We start from the raw sequence: 14,699 nt of genomic DNA on the forward strand, positions 1-14,699 counted from the left end.
CATAAAGGTAAAAGTGTGGTTGTTTATTCATCTGCAAAATTTATCTCTCACTTCTGAGGATTTATCATCACTCATTAATTTTGTGTTGTGCATCAGCCTTTAGTTTTCTGCAGACCTGATAATACAGTAAAATCTGTTTTTAGCAGTATTTAAAAATAAGTAAGTTTACTGTGGCAGACAAATCTCCACTTCTGTAGCTAATGATAATATCAGGAACTCATCTGTCAAACTAGGTAGAGGAAGCTGTGGCTGTACTGCATGCTCACCAGGCCAAGGAAGCTGCTACAGCAGTCACCACCAGCGCCAGCAACCCACAGGAATAAGACATCACCACCATCATAGTGGAGCTGACTGGCAACAGCCTTAGCCAATCAGTCCATCCCTCCCCTATATTTTTCCTCTTACGCGCAAAAGCCAGCAGTAGCCAACCAGCCACCCTGCTCTCATAGCATAATTCTGTATTTACTAGAGCCACACAGCGCTAAGTCTGTGACAGATTGGAACAGGAATGGATTGAAAAATTTGTAATAACATTATCTTTTTCTTAAAGAAAGCTGTCTTCAATACCACTGTACTCCCTACAGTGAGACGGTTGCTTCATCCACATAAAACTTGACAACTTGCTTCCTGAAAGAACCTGCTGTGAAGTAAGCATGGAGACTGGCGTGTATTGAACTGCAGGAGTAGGAGTCTGCCCTGATGAAGGTAGCAACCATAAGATATGTGAGGGAGCAGGGCTAGGTCTTGCTGGCTGCCAGTCGCCTTATTTAAGGGTAGCCTTGCTGAATCCAATGTTTCTGTTGTTTGTGTTATGTCTTTCAGGTTCCAGCATCAATTTCATGGCAAAGGATTTTCCCATTCCCTAAATTTGTTTCAACTTTACATCGTTTGAATGCGTTGAAAACAAAAGGAGGAAACAGCATTTCATCTGGTGACGTCTTCTTAATTTGAATTTGGAAAACTTAAGAAGTTTTATGACTCAATTTATAAATTACTTCATTTCAAACATAAATTTTAGCCTCAGGAGCTCATGGGGTGATATTTAAGTAAACAACTGTATATATTGAACCAAATAAAAACACTAAATTTCATTTTATAAACCAGTGAATATACGAACTCGCCTAGAATTTAAAAAATTAGTCGGTTACTGAATTTCCTTTATTTGTGGCAGAGAGAGGGGAGCCAGGAATGGGGAGATTCTCTTTACTAGTTGTAAGAAATCATTTTGGTGTACCTGTCTTATGGTGTTTTGTTGATAGCCTGTCACCCCATGATGTATACTGATCCTGCTGTTCTCTTGCAGCAGCGCTCATTACATAAAGACTATTTTTAGATCTCAGCTGGTAATGAACTCTCTCCAACGAAAATCTTTTTTTCTAAGCAATAAAAGAAAAATGACTGTAGACACACGTAGCCTATAGGAACAGCACGCGATTTCCCTGGAGGAGAAATAAATCTTTAGTTTGAATGAAATGTAGAAGTAAATGCCAATGTTTCACACTTTATTGCACTGCTGACGACTGCCTTAAAGAAGAATATCTTAATGTCACAGTTTTGATGCATTGCAGAAGATCAGTCACTTATTGGTAGAATTTTTCAAGGCTCTGGAATTTGTAATGAAACTGAATGTAGCTAAATATTGCAAGAAGCAAATTTCTGACAAGTTAAGCTACAAGAAGGTTTGTTTGGAAATCTGTGATATCTGATTTTCAATTACTTATGGTGTTACTTAGTCTGTGATTTGTGACCTTGCATAGGAATGTGTTGATCACATAAGTAGAGAGTATCCTAGTTTTCCCACCTATTCTCCGTCAGGCATTAAAATGCCATAATTACTATCAATCTGTTTCTTGTTTGGGCAGCAAATATGTCCATGATGTTAAGAGCAAATAAAGTTTTTATGCAGTTATTTCTGGTGTGTTGTTATAAGCAAGGTATGTTGTTCTGGGACTGTCCCTGCATTAACGGTTTTTTGGGGTTAGGTTTTTGGTTTAATGTAGGAATTAAGACTTAAGTTCAGGTAGCCAACATTGCTTTCCCTGGTGGCTACACAGGCAATAACAAATAAAGCACTGAGATGGTATTGGTCTTGGTGAAACTAAGAGGGCTTTGGTAGGAAAGAAGCAGTAACCTGCGTCTGTGTGGGCTAGGCACACTTTTGTCATGCCTTTCTGAGTTTTTCTCCAGGTATCTCGATTTTGGTGATGTTCTCCAAACAGAACTAAGCCGTGGGGGGGGGGGGGGCTCAAACACCAGAGCGAATGAAGCACTCATTCCCCATTTGGCCATCTCATGCACGCAAACAGGTTAGCGAATCATCTGCTTCAAGAAACTGATTATTTATCTGTATTTACATTGATCGCCGTTTGATTTCTTTGAAAATTGAGAAAACTTACTGAAACAATATTCAACAGGATTTTTTTTTTTACTTTTTTTTTAGACTGTGCCTCGTGCACCTAAAACCTTTCAGTGCAGTGTTTCCTCGATATAAATATTGCTGTGAACAGAGAGAAGCCGTCAAACAAAACATTATTTGGCCATGTCTGCCTGACAGGTGCGACGAATATTCTTCTTCGTGATGAAACAATACACACAATAGTTGTAAATCACTGTAGTCCAGGTACCTCTTTTAAAACATTCCAATAGACAGCGGGCTGCACGAGACAAAGTGTGATAAAAACTATTAAATCTTGCAAGACCCATAGAAGTACATAATGCTGGCAATAAGACACCGCAAAGGGCAGGTGAGTCTGAAGACATTCAGTAGGGCACTCATTCATCGTTCTTGCAACCTTGGAACTCAGTTGTGATGGTCATACCAGTATCTTTGGCTACTGCTGTTTTCTATTTGTTTCAGGAGAATACAAGAAGATACTGCTTGCAAAAGCTGAAAGTGCCTGTCAATACCGTAAACATAGTAAAAATTTCTTTTATTGGCCCTCTTGACTAAATACGTGGATGAAAGATTTTCTGTCTGCATCTTATCAGTCCTACGGATCCCCTACATGTGCCTCCAGTGGGAGAGTAACACTAAATTGTGCTGTATGTCTACGCTACTTATAAATGTATAATAATATGCCAACATGAAGAGTTTAAAATGACATTATGGATTTTGGTTTGCGTTTGGATCTGTTGTGTACTGCAGTTTCGTTTCTTTAATATTTTACGATTCTCGGCTTCGATGTTTAGGCCACGATTATATATACACTAAGTCCCTTTTAAAGTCGCTTCACCGATGAGAAAATAATCGATTCCCTGTCGGGAGCACAGTCGGTGTGTGAACTCGCCATTCGTGGGATTTTCCAGGTATCCGGTTTCTGTTTGGGGTCTTTGGTGAGGGCATGGACGTGTATATAAGTTCGTGGTGAGGTTGAATTTTGGTGATTTTTATTATTTTTTTTTTTTTTAAACCAGAACTAAGCCTTGGGGGCTTTGTTCTTGTTGCCATGCATGTCAATTAACCTACTGTAAAAATGCTTTTGTTCAACCTCATTTCGTTTAAAGTCGCGGTTTCCAAGAACCTAGCCAGGAAGCGTTGCTCAATGTTCAGTTTTGGTTTACATCAAGGGAAAGTACTCGTAATTACTACGTTTGATTGGTTGTCAGCCCATGATCCCGCAATTGATGACGTAGTTCACAGTTGGCCATCTGATACATGCAAACAGGTTATCGAAACAGCTGCATCGGAATAGGGATTATTTAGCTGTGTTTACGTCCATCTGTGTATGTTTTCTTAGAAAATTTAGCAAGCTTACTGAAACTATATTCAACCGGATTTTTGTAGAGAATGCCTCGTGCGCATGTAAAACCTGAGTTTTTCGTGTGGTGTTTCCTCAACACTTATATTGCTGTGAACAGAGAGAAATCTTCGAACAAGACGTTATTTGGCCATGTCAGAATGGCCCGTTGACTGTTGGAATAATTTTCTATTTTTCACAGAGGTAAGTTAAAAATTTCTTTTAAAAAATCTGAAGTAATTTTGGGATTGCCAAGCGTCGGCTAACAGTTTACTAGCAGCGCTATTGACATGATCGACTTATCAAATGAAGATATCACTGTCCTACGGACAGAAGAACAGTTATCAGCGCTGTTTTCCATCATATGGAGTTGGGATCATGCCAGTTCTGACTCTAATCTTAATATGTTGTATACAAAATAAGTTATAGTTCAGAAATATGTTATCAGAATCACTGACAAAATTTTTATTATGTGTCAACAATGTCAAATCTTAGATTATACCTTATGGCAATATCGTTGCAGTGAATTATCTATATTGTAAACATAGAATATAAATGTGAATAAAATATAACATACATCAGCAAATATTTTAGGAAGGAGACTTTGGCAATGAAAGAGACTTTTTCCTGTACATCTTCATTGTCATGGATTATATTCTGTCTATCTAATCCTCTTCATGCATCAGGTTGCACACAAGGCCTCATGGATTACATTACCATGAAGAAACTACGTAGTTCAGTTGAGGAGTGGAAAACTTTCAGTGAACCCTTGTGAGACGAGCACATTTGGCCTAGCTAGGACATTTATAAAATCTGATTTGATAAATTATATTTTAAATTATAAAAGTTACAGATGTGTATTAAACTTGACCTACTGATTTTTAGTCTAAATGTATTGTTTTATGGAACATTTTTAAAATGCAGCACTCTAGTAGTGTACTAGGTTATGTCTTTGTTTATAGAGGGTAGGGGTCAAACAGCTCCCAGGACTGTCCCTTTCTCACAAGATCTGCCTACCTAATAGCCAGCCTTGAACTGCCCACTCGTGGCTACTGGACCTATTGTTACACCAGAAGTTACAAAGTTGCCCGAGTCATTTGGGGAGGCCATGACCAGACAGGGCAGGATGGGGTGACCACTGGCACCAAAGGGGCTGGGAAAGGTCTTGTCCATGGGAAAAGGGGGAGATGGTTCTAGAAGATTCGACGGAGATAGAATAAGAAGTGTAGCTTATACATGGCAGGTGGAATAAATGAGTCTACTTCTAACTCTTTCTTGATTTACACCTAAACATTGGCATGGCTGAGGCTGAATTTATTCTCTAAAAGTTTAGATACATTATACATTTCATGGGTGAACTTGCAGCTGTCACATGGCTAGTTTCCAATCATAAAATCAAATTTTTTCAGTGGCTTGCTATATAATATTAGCTACCTTTATGTGAATAGTTTCATTCCTGATCATAATAACCTGTAATATGTTTCAAATATGATTAAACACACCATTTTATTATGAAAATGTGACTGTATAGATGGTAGTATAAATGTATAATTAAAGGAAAGGATCTTTTTACTAGAAACAAGTGAAATGCATGTCCTCTAATTATAAGTAATGATCAAGATACAAATAGTAATAGGTATTTCAAGATCAGTCCGCTTATATTTTACAGGTAAAATACAAATTTCAGATGGTGATATGACATTATAACATGACTGCATAATCAAGTACATTTTACTGGTCTCTTTAAACCAAAACCACATTTACCTAATTCAGCCTCTGTCATGACCAAAATGACCTAATTGTTACAATGCTGAAATTCAAATCAGTTTGTGTCCTACAGATGAATCAATTATCAATTATTAATGATATAAGTAACTATTCACACCAAATATTGCAACAGCGAAAAGCATTGTTTTAGCATGATACATTAGCAAGGTGAACTGTGTTTGTCAAGTGATTACATGAGACTGCTTCAGGCAAGACTACTTGACTAAACATCCAGAGAAGAAAACTTGCACTCATGGAAAAATGCGATTTTTTTCTTTAATCACTTCTTTAGAAAAAAGTCTTTGTTTAATTTATTTTTTAGTTTGGTGAGTCAGGTGTGTCTGTAGATATCTGATTAACAGGTATCGCTGATTGATTTTTCATTTAACCTGAAACACATCACGTGTGTGCTATCTTGTAGTCTTCATCTTTTGACTGTGGATCAGTTTGGCTTTTGGCATTTGGACAATTAGCTTTTGTTTGGGTCAGTTTGATCCTGGCCGGGGTCAATCTGACTTTGAGATGGATATGTTAGTGTGGTTTTGGGTTGAAGAAACCGCCCCCCCAGATGACTCAATCATACCTGAGACTTTCATTTTTCCATGTGGGAGCCAACAAGTTTTAGTATTGTTTCATTATAACATAAGAATGTTATTGTTTTCTATCATTTTATGCATAAGAAACTATATCTTAAAATGTCTTTGGTATGTGGCAGAACAAAACAATGGTTGTAAGGTTCAAACCAGCACAGGTTCATATGATTTTTGTTCAACTTTCTATGTAATCATCTATGTATCTTGCAGAGTGTTGACTTACCTCTAACACATCCTTGAAGATTTTTTTGCACAAGGGCCAAGATGTGTATGTATATATAAATGTGTATCTGTGATATGTGTGTGTGCCTGGAAGCATTTCTGTCCTGGCAAAATTTTGCAGTCACGTTTATAATATATGCACAGCTGGTGAGAGCCATTCTTTGTTCTCCTTGCTTTTGTCAATATCAGTTTTTTTCGAAAGCCATCTGTGCTGTAATGGGTGGTAAAGAACACACATCAATGTTTTGCTAAAGTTAACTCTAGAAAAGGTTGTAGAAAAAGGGTATATGTAAGAAACATCTGTCTGCAGAAAATTACTATTGGCAGAATGAACAGTTGCTCAATTTACTTCACATGGAGTTCAATTTATAAGGTACAAAAGGGATCATCATTGCTTGATCATGTGCTTTTCTGGGACTTGACAAACTGTCAAAATAGCAGAATTGATGTGAGAAAAATTTAATAATAGTAAAATAATGCCTGATTTGTGAGGAGCATGCTCTTATCGCTTGAAACAAAAATGAGATGTGGAATACATACAAAAGGAGGGATGAACAACATTAATGGTGACTAATAAAAGACAAATATTGAAGATGCACAATTAAAAGATTCATTGGTGGATAGGTGGCAGATATGGAAGTAATTAAAAATCCTGTGATCGCGTGTTTTTGTTCTGGTGACAGGAATAATGAGGAATCAGTCTAAAGAGGAAAGAGGGGGCTGCAGACTTCTCATTTTCTTCATGCATTTTTCACCTTGTTTTTAGACTGCAGCTGTTAAACCACTTGTGAAAAAAAAATCTGCGCTAGAAGTCTGCTTTTTATGTAATTACTTCTCTGACTCTGACTTGATATTCCTATGAAAATTGATGAAAAGGTACCATCAAACAAAAACCTTCTATAGTCTCATGTTCTCATCTCTTACTGTCATTAGTGTGCTGACCTTTTCACAGTAGTGAATCATTCCCCTAAAAGTTGTCACTGACATTCTGTGTGCCCTCGATAGCAGTCATGTCTCTGTTCTCACTTCACTCGACCCCTCAGCTAGATTTGGCTTAATTAATCTTAACATGCTCATTTGCCAGCTTCACCCTCTGTATGGATCTTTAGCACCATTGTCATGGTTCAGAACCAACCTGATAGGCATGAATTAGCAATGCCACTCCACAGTCCTTCATCAAGTCTCACTTCAGTTTTGTGTGGCATTTCACAGGGCACAAACATATGACCTCAGCATCTTCAGTTATTGTGCTTCAAAACTGAAACTCCTCCCCATTCGCAACCACCCTCCTAGACTCAATAGAAAAAATAAAAACACATCTTATCTGTCTAACTCAAAACACCCTAATGTCTCAGCCAAGTTAATGGTGATGTGTAGTTGTCCCATCCTATCTGCAGTTCCAGAATCTTTGTTAACACTATATGTAACAATGAGTTCACTAAGTAATAATTTTATTTGGGCTATATGTGTTCTATAATGGTCATAGTTATTGCCTCTAGCAAGATTATATGTTCTAATGCATGCATGATTCCGTGTTATAAAATCTTTAAAATTATTATTATTAAGTAAATATATCAAAGGCAATGCTATAAAAAAAAAAAACAATCAAGGCGAATAATTCCTGGCAAAATAAATGTGGGTTTTTTAGTGTTTTTTTCTTGGTTTTTTTTTTTTTTTTGCGGCCCTATTTTACATTGGGGGTGATTAGGAACAAGAAGAAATGTCTTTTTTGGGTCACTTTATTGTAGCCTTCTGTGGTTGTAGTGAAGAATTAGAATAAAGTTTTGACAGTTATATGGAGCTACTATATTTCAGGTTTAAGAAAGGAATGTGATGATAGCATGTTAATGTATTAGCATATACTTTAGACTAGGACTGGGAACAATAACTGATTTAACAGACTAATGGCTTTCCTATATATTTAAGCCTCCATAATTCTGTTAGAGTGGATTCCCTAGAGAAGCAGTTGTGGAAGAGCAAATTTCCCTGAAGCCAAATTAGCTGTCACCGCCATGTGGGTAATTAACTTGTAGGTGAGATTGCATGAGTGATCTTGGAGAATCAGTTTACATGATAATCAGTTATTGTCTTGTTAAACTGTACAACACACAGACTGTGTGAACAGCAAGCAGTGCAGCAGTCACTGAGTTAGGGTTCAAATGACACTGAAGATTTCCTGGGGCGCTGGTGGGGTAGGGGTTGGGTTAAAGAGTTGTAAATGTAGCTTAACATAATTAGTACTTGAGGTTTGACAATGTTGATGATTGAGCAGTAACAAAGCTGACAGTCATTTGATGCTTCTTATTAGTATGTCTCACTAACAAGATGGTGACATCAGGGAAATGGCATGCTGTGACAGTGCAGGAGGAAGAAGAATGGTACACGCAAACTCATCAACACATAGCAATAAATTAAAGATAGTCAACCATGATGGCAAAAAGCAAAGAAGTGATTTGTGTTTGCTTGAAAATTTTCATAAATTCTTTGGTTTGGACAGAAGCAGGCAAACAGGGGTCAGTGATGTCTCTCTTCAGCAACCGGGGCTTTGTCAGTTTCATAGAAGAGGGATGGGCGTGTGAAATGATTTTTATCCGACAGAACTCTGAGGAGTGTGCACAAACAGTTGGCATCAAATGATTGGCAAAAATACGATGGAGGGAGTGGGGGAAGCTGTAAATTCCTTTAGCTCTCAAGATGAAATACATTTTAAAAACAGGCGTGTAGGAAAAAGCCAGTAAATTTATGTAATGGTTTCTTTCACGTGCATCAGGTACAGAAAGGGTTCAGTCAGTTCCTAATTTGTGCTCTCGTTGTCGACAGCCAGCAGGGAAGCTGCCGAAACCTCGCAAAAATCGTTGGAGCATCGCAGAAGGCGACGCCAAGATTTCGCCATGGTATCGCACTCCCCGAGACCCGTCGTTCTGGACTACAATGTCGTCTTGACCATGAGCCTGCTCGTCGCGCTGCTGATAAGTCAGGGATCAGGTGAGTGTTCTCGATGACAAATGATATCGACACTGTAAATTAACCAGATAATGACAGTATAACGCCCGGTTTCTTCGTACCATGCGAAAGAGAATCAAATGAATGGATCAGGTGCCGACGCGACTGGACCTAAAATGACCTTTATTCACTGTTGTCGACCAATAACTGGGATACAGGCTTGACATTAATACCAATCCACACAGTAAGTAACGTGGCAAAGTGACCAGAGCTTCGCTACCCCATGACAATCGTGGTGCGCAGCCAGCCCAGGGTTTCCGGCCAGAGGATAATCCTGATGTGCGGAAGGCGATCCTGCAGACACGTGTCCTGTAAGCTTTGCGGGGCTGCCCGCCATCACACGACGCTGCTTCCGGATAGCTTGGGTCTTATCGCAAGATGCAGGTTTTCCCTCATTACCTTCGAGACTGGGAAGGCCTCCTAGGAGAATGCTTTCTGGTGTTATGTTGTCTCTCCTCTCCATCTCTCCACACGCACACACGGACTATATCATTGTATATGAACAAGTTTTCGGTATCAAATTACACTCTGCGATCCCGCGGAGAAAGCGCCGTATTATCCTTCCTCCCAGAACCGTAATTTCCCCGAGACCTATCTTCAGACGAATGTGGACGGCTAGTCCACTTCATGAGATTCCTATCGGGAAATCTGCGCCCATTTTGTGGCTCTCGAAAAAGCGGATGTCTGGGGTAGGCATCAGCGGGTTGCTGAGATGCACGACGGTCAGGCGAGAGAAAGATAAGTCGGAACACTAGAGTCTGGAAAAGTAGAGAACGGGTAGACACATGCACGCAGACATACGTGAAAGCACACGCACATTTTTGGATAACATGCCAAGGCCACCTCTCGGCTGGGATGGGCAAGATGTTTATGCAACATTAATCTTGGGAACCATTTTTTACAGCAGAGTATTCCCACTAGCAAGGAAGTATGTGCAGACTCTGAAGACGTGGGGTGGGGATCGGAGGAGTTTGGAGGATATTTTGCCCGCAGTAATTGAGTAAACGCAATATTGAGAGCTGCTTCCGCTGTACGTCACTTCAGAGCATTGCCCGCAGCGCTGCGCCACTCGCTCTCCCCCCAGCAACACAAACAAAGGCGGGATGCTTGGTGTGATGTCATCACTGGTGCACTTCCGTCCTGCGATAATCCGGAAGCGGACGTCACGTCAAACGGACGCCGCTGGCGACCTCCCCCTGCACCTTAATTTGTATGTTGCGCGACACACAGCGATAACTTTGCCCGTTCGTTCACATGTGCGTCACAGCTACCCTTACCGCCACTGCCGCCAGGGTTGCTGACAGCAAAAATCGATGGTGCATGTTTGGGGTGGGAGAGAAGGAAGAGGGGTGTTGGGTAGAAGGACACTTCCGCCCTGCAGCTGTCCATCGGCCAGTGTCAGCAACCTGGGATCTGGCAAGATGGCCAAGAACTAAATGTGCGGCTTGACGTCGGCCGGACAATCAATATGGACTAACAAATTGCCCACTTTGGAAAGTGAAGACAGATGATTTTTGTTTATTGGTCTTTTTGTGTGGCGGTTGACATGGCTGGGGAGAGGCAGAAACCGGAAAGCAAAAGATAAGGGGGTGTGTGTGTGTGGTGGACGGAAGGGAGTCAAGTCTGCTGGCGATGGAGACAGAAAGCCATACCAGTCCCTGCGCTTTCCCCTCTGGCGCGTAGTGCAAGATTGATGACAATCTGCCGGATTATTGCTCTTCTGCCTCGGGACGTTCCTGAGTCAGTGTGTACCCATAAAATACAGCACCAGCATAAAATGATATTAACACATGCACTTACCACACGTGCGCGCAGCGCACACATATACACATACGAATTCTCTTATTTTGTTAAAAAGAAGTTTACGCACCAGAGTTTAGGGGTTAGTTTCGTGTAAGGTCTTAAGTCAGATTTGACATTAAGCCCACATTTTATGGTTTCCAAAAATCTCCTTCGGCTTGTGTGCTAGTGAAGTCTTGAAAATAAGTCCTAAGCCACCAAGTGTGGTCCGAGTAGTCTCCACTTTTCGTTCTCGAGATGCATGTCTGCAAACATTACAATGGACCGGAAGAGGTCAACGTAAACAACACAGACGTTTAAGTTAATGTTACTTTTTAACGCATCAGCCATATGTTAATTATGCATATCAATGTACAAACGTGAGCTTATTATTTTGAGATTTTTCTGTGGTAATGTTTGTTGGATTGTATCTCTAGAATGGGTATTTATTCAAAGTTGGGAAGATAGTGTCATGCATTGAGCCTTCCTTAATTGTGAGAAATTAGTAGTCCTTTAAAGAGGTGTTTTATTAATAATAGAAAAAAGAGGAGAGCGTGACGTGTTTTGAATGTGCGTTTGTGTGTCTGGCAGCCTCCTTCTCTGACCTATGTCAGGCATCGGATGTGTCCAGCACGGAGAAGTTGAAGACTAGCGTCTTCTTCCACAGCAGGCCCAAGGGCGGCAAGCGAGCCGGCACCATCAGCAGGATCCCGGAAGTGGACGACATGGCCGAGTGCGTCCTCGCCTGCTGCACGCTCGAGCAGTGTGACGTCATCCTGTTCGTTAACGGCACGTGCTACACGATTAAGTGCAACGTAAGCTATCCTTTTGGGTGCACGCCAGACGAAGACCCTCGCCTGTCGTCAACTATGGTCGTCGTGCGAGAACCGGGTAAGTCCTACCCGGGTCCCGTAGCAATCTGTTTGGGGTGTATGGTGAAGTGTGGAACTATAAACTGTGGTGCTTTCATCTCTCCCTCTCTCTCTCTCGCTGAACCAGCAAGGAGGAATAAATCACGTCAAAGCAGCCAGCGTAGTGGTCACAAGCAGAGAAAAGACAGCGTGCATGAGGCGAGGTCTAAAGATACTAGACTGTATTAGTTATCAGTACTTAAATGGCACGCGACTGTAACGTATCTCTCTTTAGGGCGGACCAGTGGCGCCACGGTTAGCTTCTCTCACCAATACAGGGAAGATCGGGTGTCCTGGGTTCAGCTCTCGTCTCGGGCACGCTGTTCTTTCTCTGGATGTGCCATCTGTTTCCAGGGCTGGCTGCCATTGCCTTAGATGTTGGCTCGGCGTAAAACACCATCCCCGCACCCCAACCTCTCTCTCTTTTCTTGTCGAGGAGAATAAATTTACACTGGCCCATTTTTGTTTATTTGTTTGGGTTTCTTTACGTCCCTAGCGTCATCTGGTAGAGACATCTTTTTCACTCCCTCCCGCCTGTCAGGAGCAAACAGTGTCAGCAAGCGGATGAATAAGTGAGATTGTGCCGCGTGCGTACGACAGAGAGAGGGTTTAGTCTCCGAATGGGAAAACTGCAGAGCGTTAGGGACCGTAGCGGTCTCAATTACACCATCCCCGCTTTGCCAGGCATTGATACAGCTACGAAGCTGCATCTGACGGATTGGGACAGAGGTGGGTGGGAGGTATTTGTGGGGTGGGAACACGGATTCAGGATTCGTCATCCACACACACGGCTGGACGGAAATGAGAGCTGTGTGTTCTTTCTCTTTTTAAAGCCTGCAGCTGTCTCGGTCACCGCTGGCTGCATTCTCTGAAAATGGCTTTGTTGGTGGAATAGTTATTGGCTAAGGGAATAAACGGCGATTACGATTTGGTGGGATGATGGGGTTAGAAAATAGCTGATCGTCCCTCTCTACCTGAAGCCATATCAGTAAAACTCGCTGCGAAATGAAGTATATATGTGATTTATATGTGTGTGATTGTGGAGCTACGTGAGAGAGACCTGAGGTAGTGGAGCCAGACGAGCTACGGTAGAAGCTATGGTCTCTGACGTCACTGCCTAGCTTTGCTAGGGGTTTGTGGCAAACATAAAATTCTCTTCGGGATTAATTACATCGCACGTGCAAACAACACCAAAGCAGTCACACGGGCGTCCCGAGCAGTTGATCGATTGGCTCGATGACTTATATTGGAGATTATTTGTACCGTCCAAGGGTAATTAACGGTTGCCAGCTATCATATACAAGATGACGATGTTTAGAATATCAGCCTACATCCTTGCATCCACTTCTTTACAGGAGCCTACAACACTTTTGATCAGTAGTTAACCCTGAGGCTACAAATGTTTCTTAACTAGGGACTAAGAAAGATATCCCTAGTGTATCTAAACTGGTTTATGCTTCTCCCAATACCAGCTAGCAATGCTTTGCGCAATGTATCCGAACAAAATAGGCTTGTTCCTGTTGTGGTCTGTCTGTGGATTAGGTTTCATAGATTGCTGGTTTTTCATAGAGGTAACTATCATCTGTAATGGCACCAAACGAATAGATTGCAAACTGGCATACCTCAACAAAGCCAGGCTTCATTAACTTGTTGCTTTGTAAATAAGGTCTGGTTAAATGTTAATGTATCAGGTGCTGATGTGCAGTTATTGCATTTAGTGCAGGGTCAAAATGAAATTATGTAGATGTGGGATGAAGTGCATTTGAATATTTTAGGAATTGTTTATGAGCCTTAATTCCCAAAAAGATGAATGTTAAATTAATATAAGTTTAATAATCTTCGAAAGTCCTCCATTTGAACAGGTTTAAAATAAGATTTGATCATTTACTCTCACTCAGTTACACTCATTCTCTCTCTCTCACACACACACATATTCACAAATGCTTGTAGCATTGCTTGATCTGTATCATAAATCTTTTAAGAAATCTTTCTTTTCCTACTTGGGTTTTATTTCAAATCCTGTTTAGCAGTGATTATCATCATCTTTATTATTCCCTGCTTCTAGCAGCAATCTTCAGCTTAGACAATACTGATTTGTTAGAAAAAATTTTAAACAGAGAGTTCAAAGCTGTTAGAGTTGAGATCATGATGAAGATGACCTATGTTTCATGACACTTAAATTGCTTTGGTAAGTTGATTTTGGTCTATTTTGCATTGTTTCACCATGTACATACATACCAGTGGCCTTATAATAAAGATTCTCCCTTTTTCTCTTTCATCTGTTTCTCTGTAACTTTCCTTACATGCTCTCTTACATGTGTTTTGAGTATGTTAAAGTAGTGTTGTTTTAGTGCTATTTTTATAGTATTGATGTTATAGTATTGTTTTCTTGCTTAACACATTATTGTCCCTTAAAAGAGTGAGGGCTACAAGAAAAAATGCTAGTGTTGTCACCTTTAATAAAGAATTATCATTGTCATCTCTGTGCCACCCTTTCTCCTCTTTGCATTAAATGTAAACCCTGGATATAAAACATAAATATGTACCATAAGAGTATTCCTAGAAAAAAGGCTTATTTACATATGACATTCATGGGAAAATACTGTTAATACAAATGATAAAAACATTTCCACATGGTGGTCAAAGTACAAGACCTTAACACACTGTTTGCTTTTTCTGCACTTTTG

The 14,699-nt window shown here is 40.6% G+C and overlaps 1 protein-coding gene across 1 annotated transcript in view; it reads left to right on the forward strand.

The window, feature by feature from the left end:
• Positions 1 to 3,613: 3,613 nt before the first annotated feature.
• The window catches only part of LOC112562486 (dyslexia-associated protein KIAA0319-like protein), a 30,470-nt gene continuing 19,384 nt past the window's right edge, over positions 3,614 to 14,699 (forward strand). The window contains exons 1-3 of the mRNA XM_025235767.1: positions 3,614 to 3,941; positions 9,140 to 9,304; positions 11,693 to 11,992. Coding sequence (XP_025091552.1) covers positions 9,211 to 9,304; positions 11,693 to 11,992 — 394 coding nt within the window. The 5' untranslated portion in view covers positions 3,614 to 3,941; positions 9,140 to 9,210. The remainder of the gene's footprint in view (positions 3,942 to 9,139; positions 9,305 to 11,692; positions 11,993 to 14,699) is intronic.

Source organism: Pomacea canaliculata, linkage group LG4, assembly GCF_003073045.1.
Source record: "Pomacea canaliculata isolate SZHN2017 linkage group LG4, ASM307304v1, whole genome shotgun sequence".
In the NCBI taxonomy this organism is placed as follows: domain Eukaryota; kingdom Metazoa; phylum Mollusca; class Gastropoda; order Architaenioglossa; family Ampullariidae; genus Pomacea; species Pomacea canaliculata.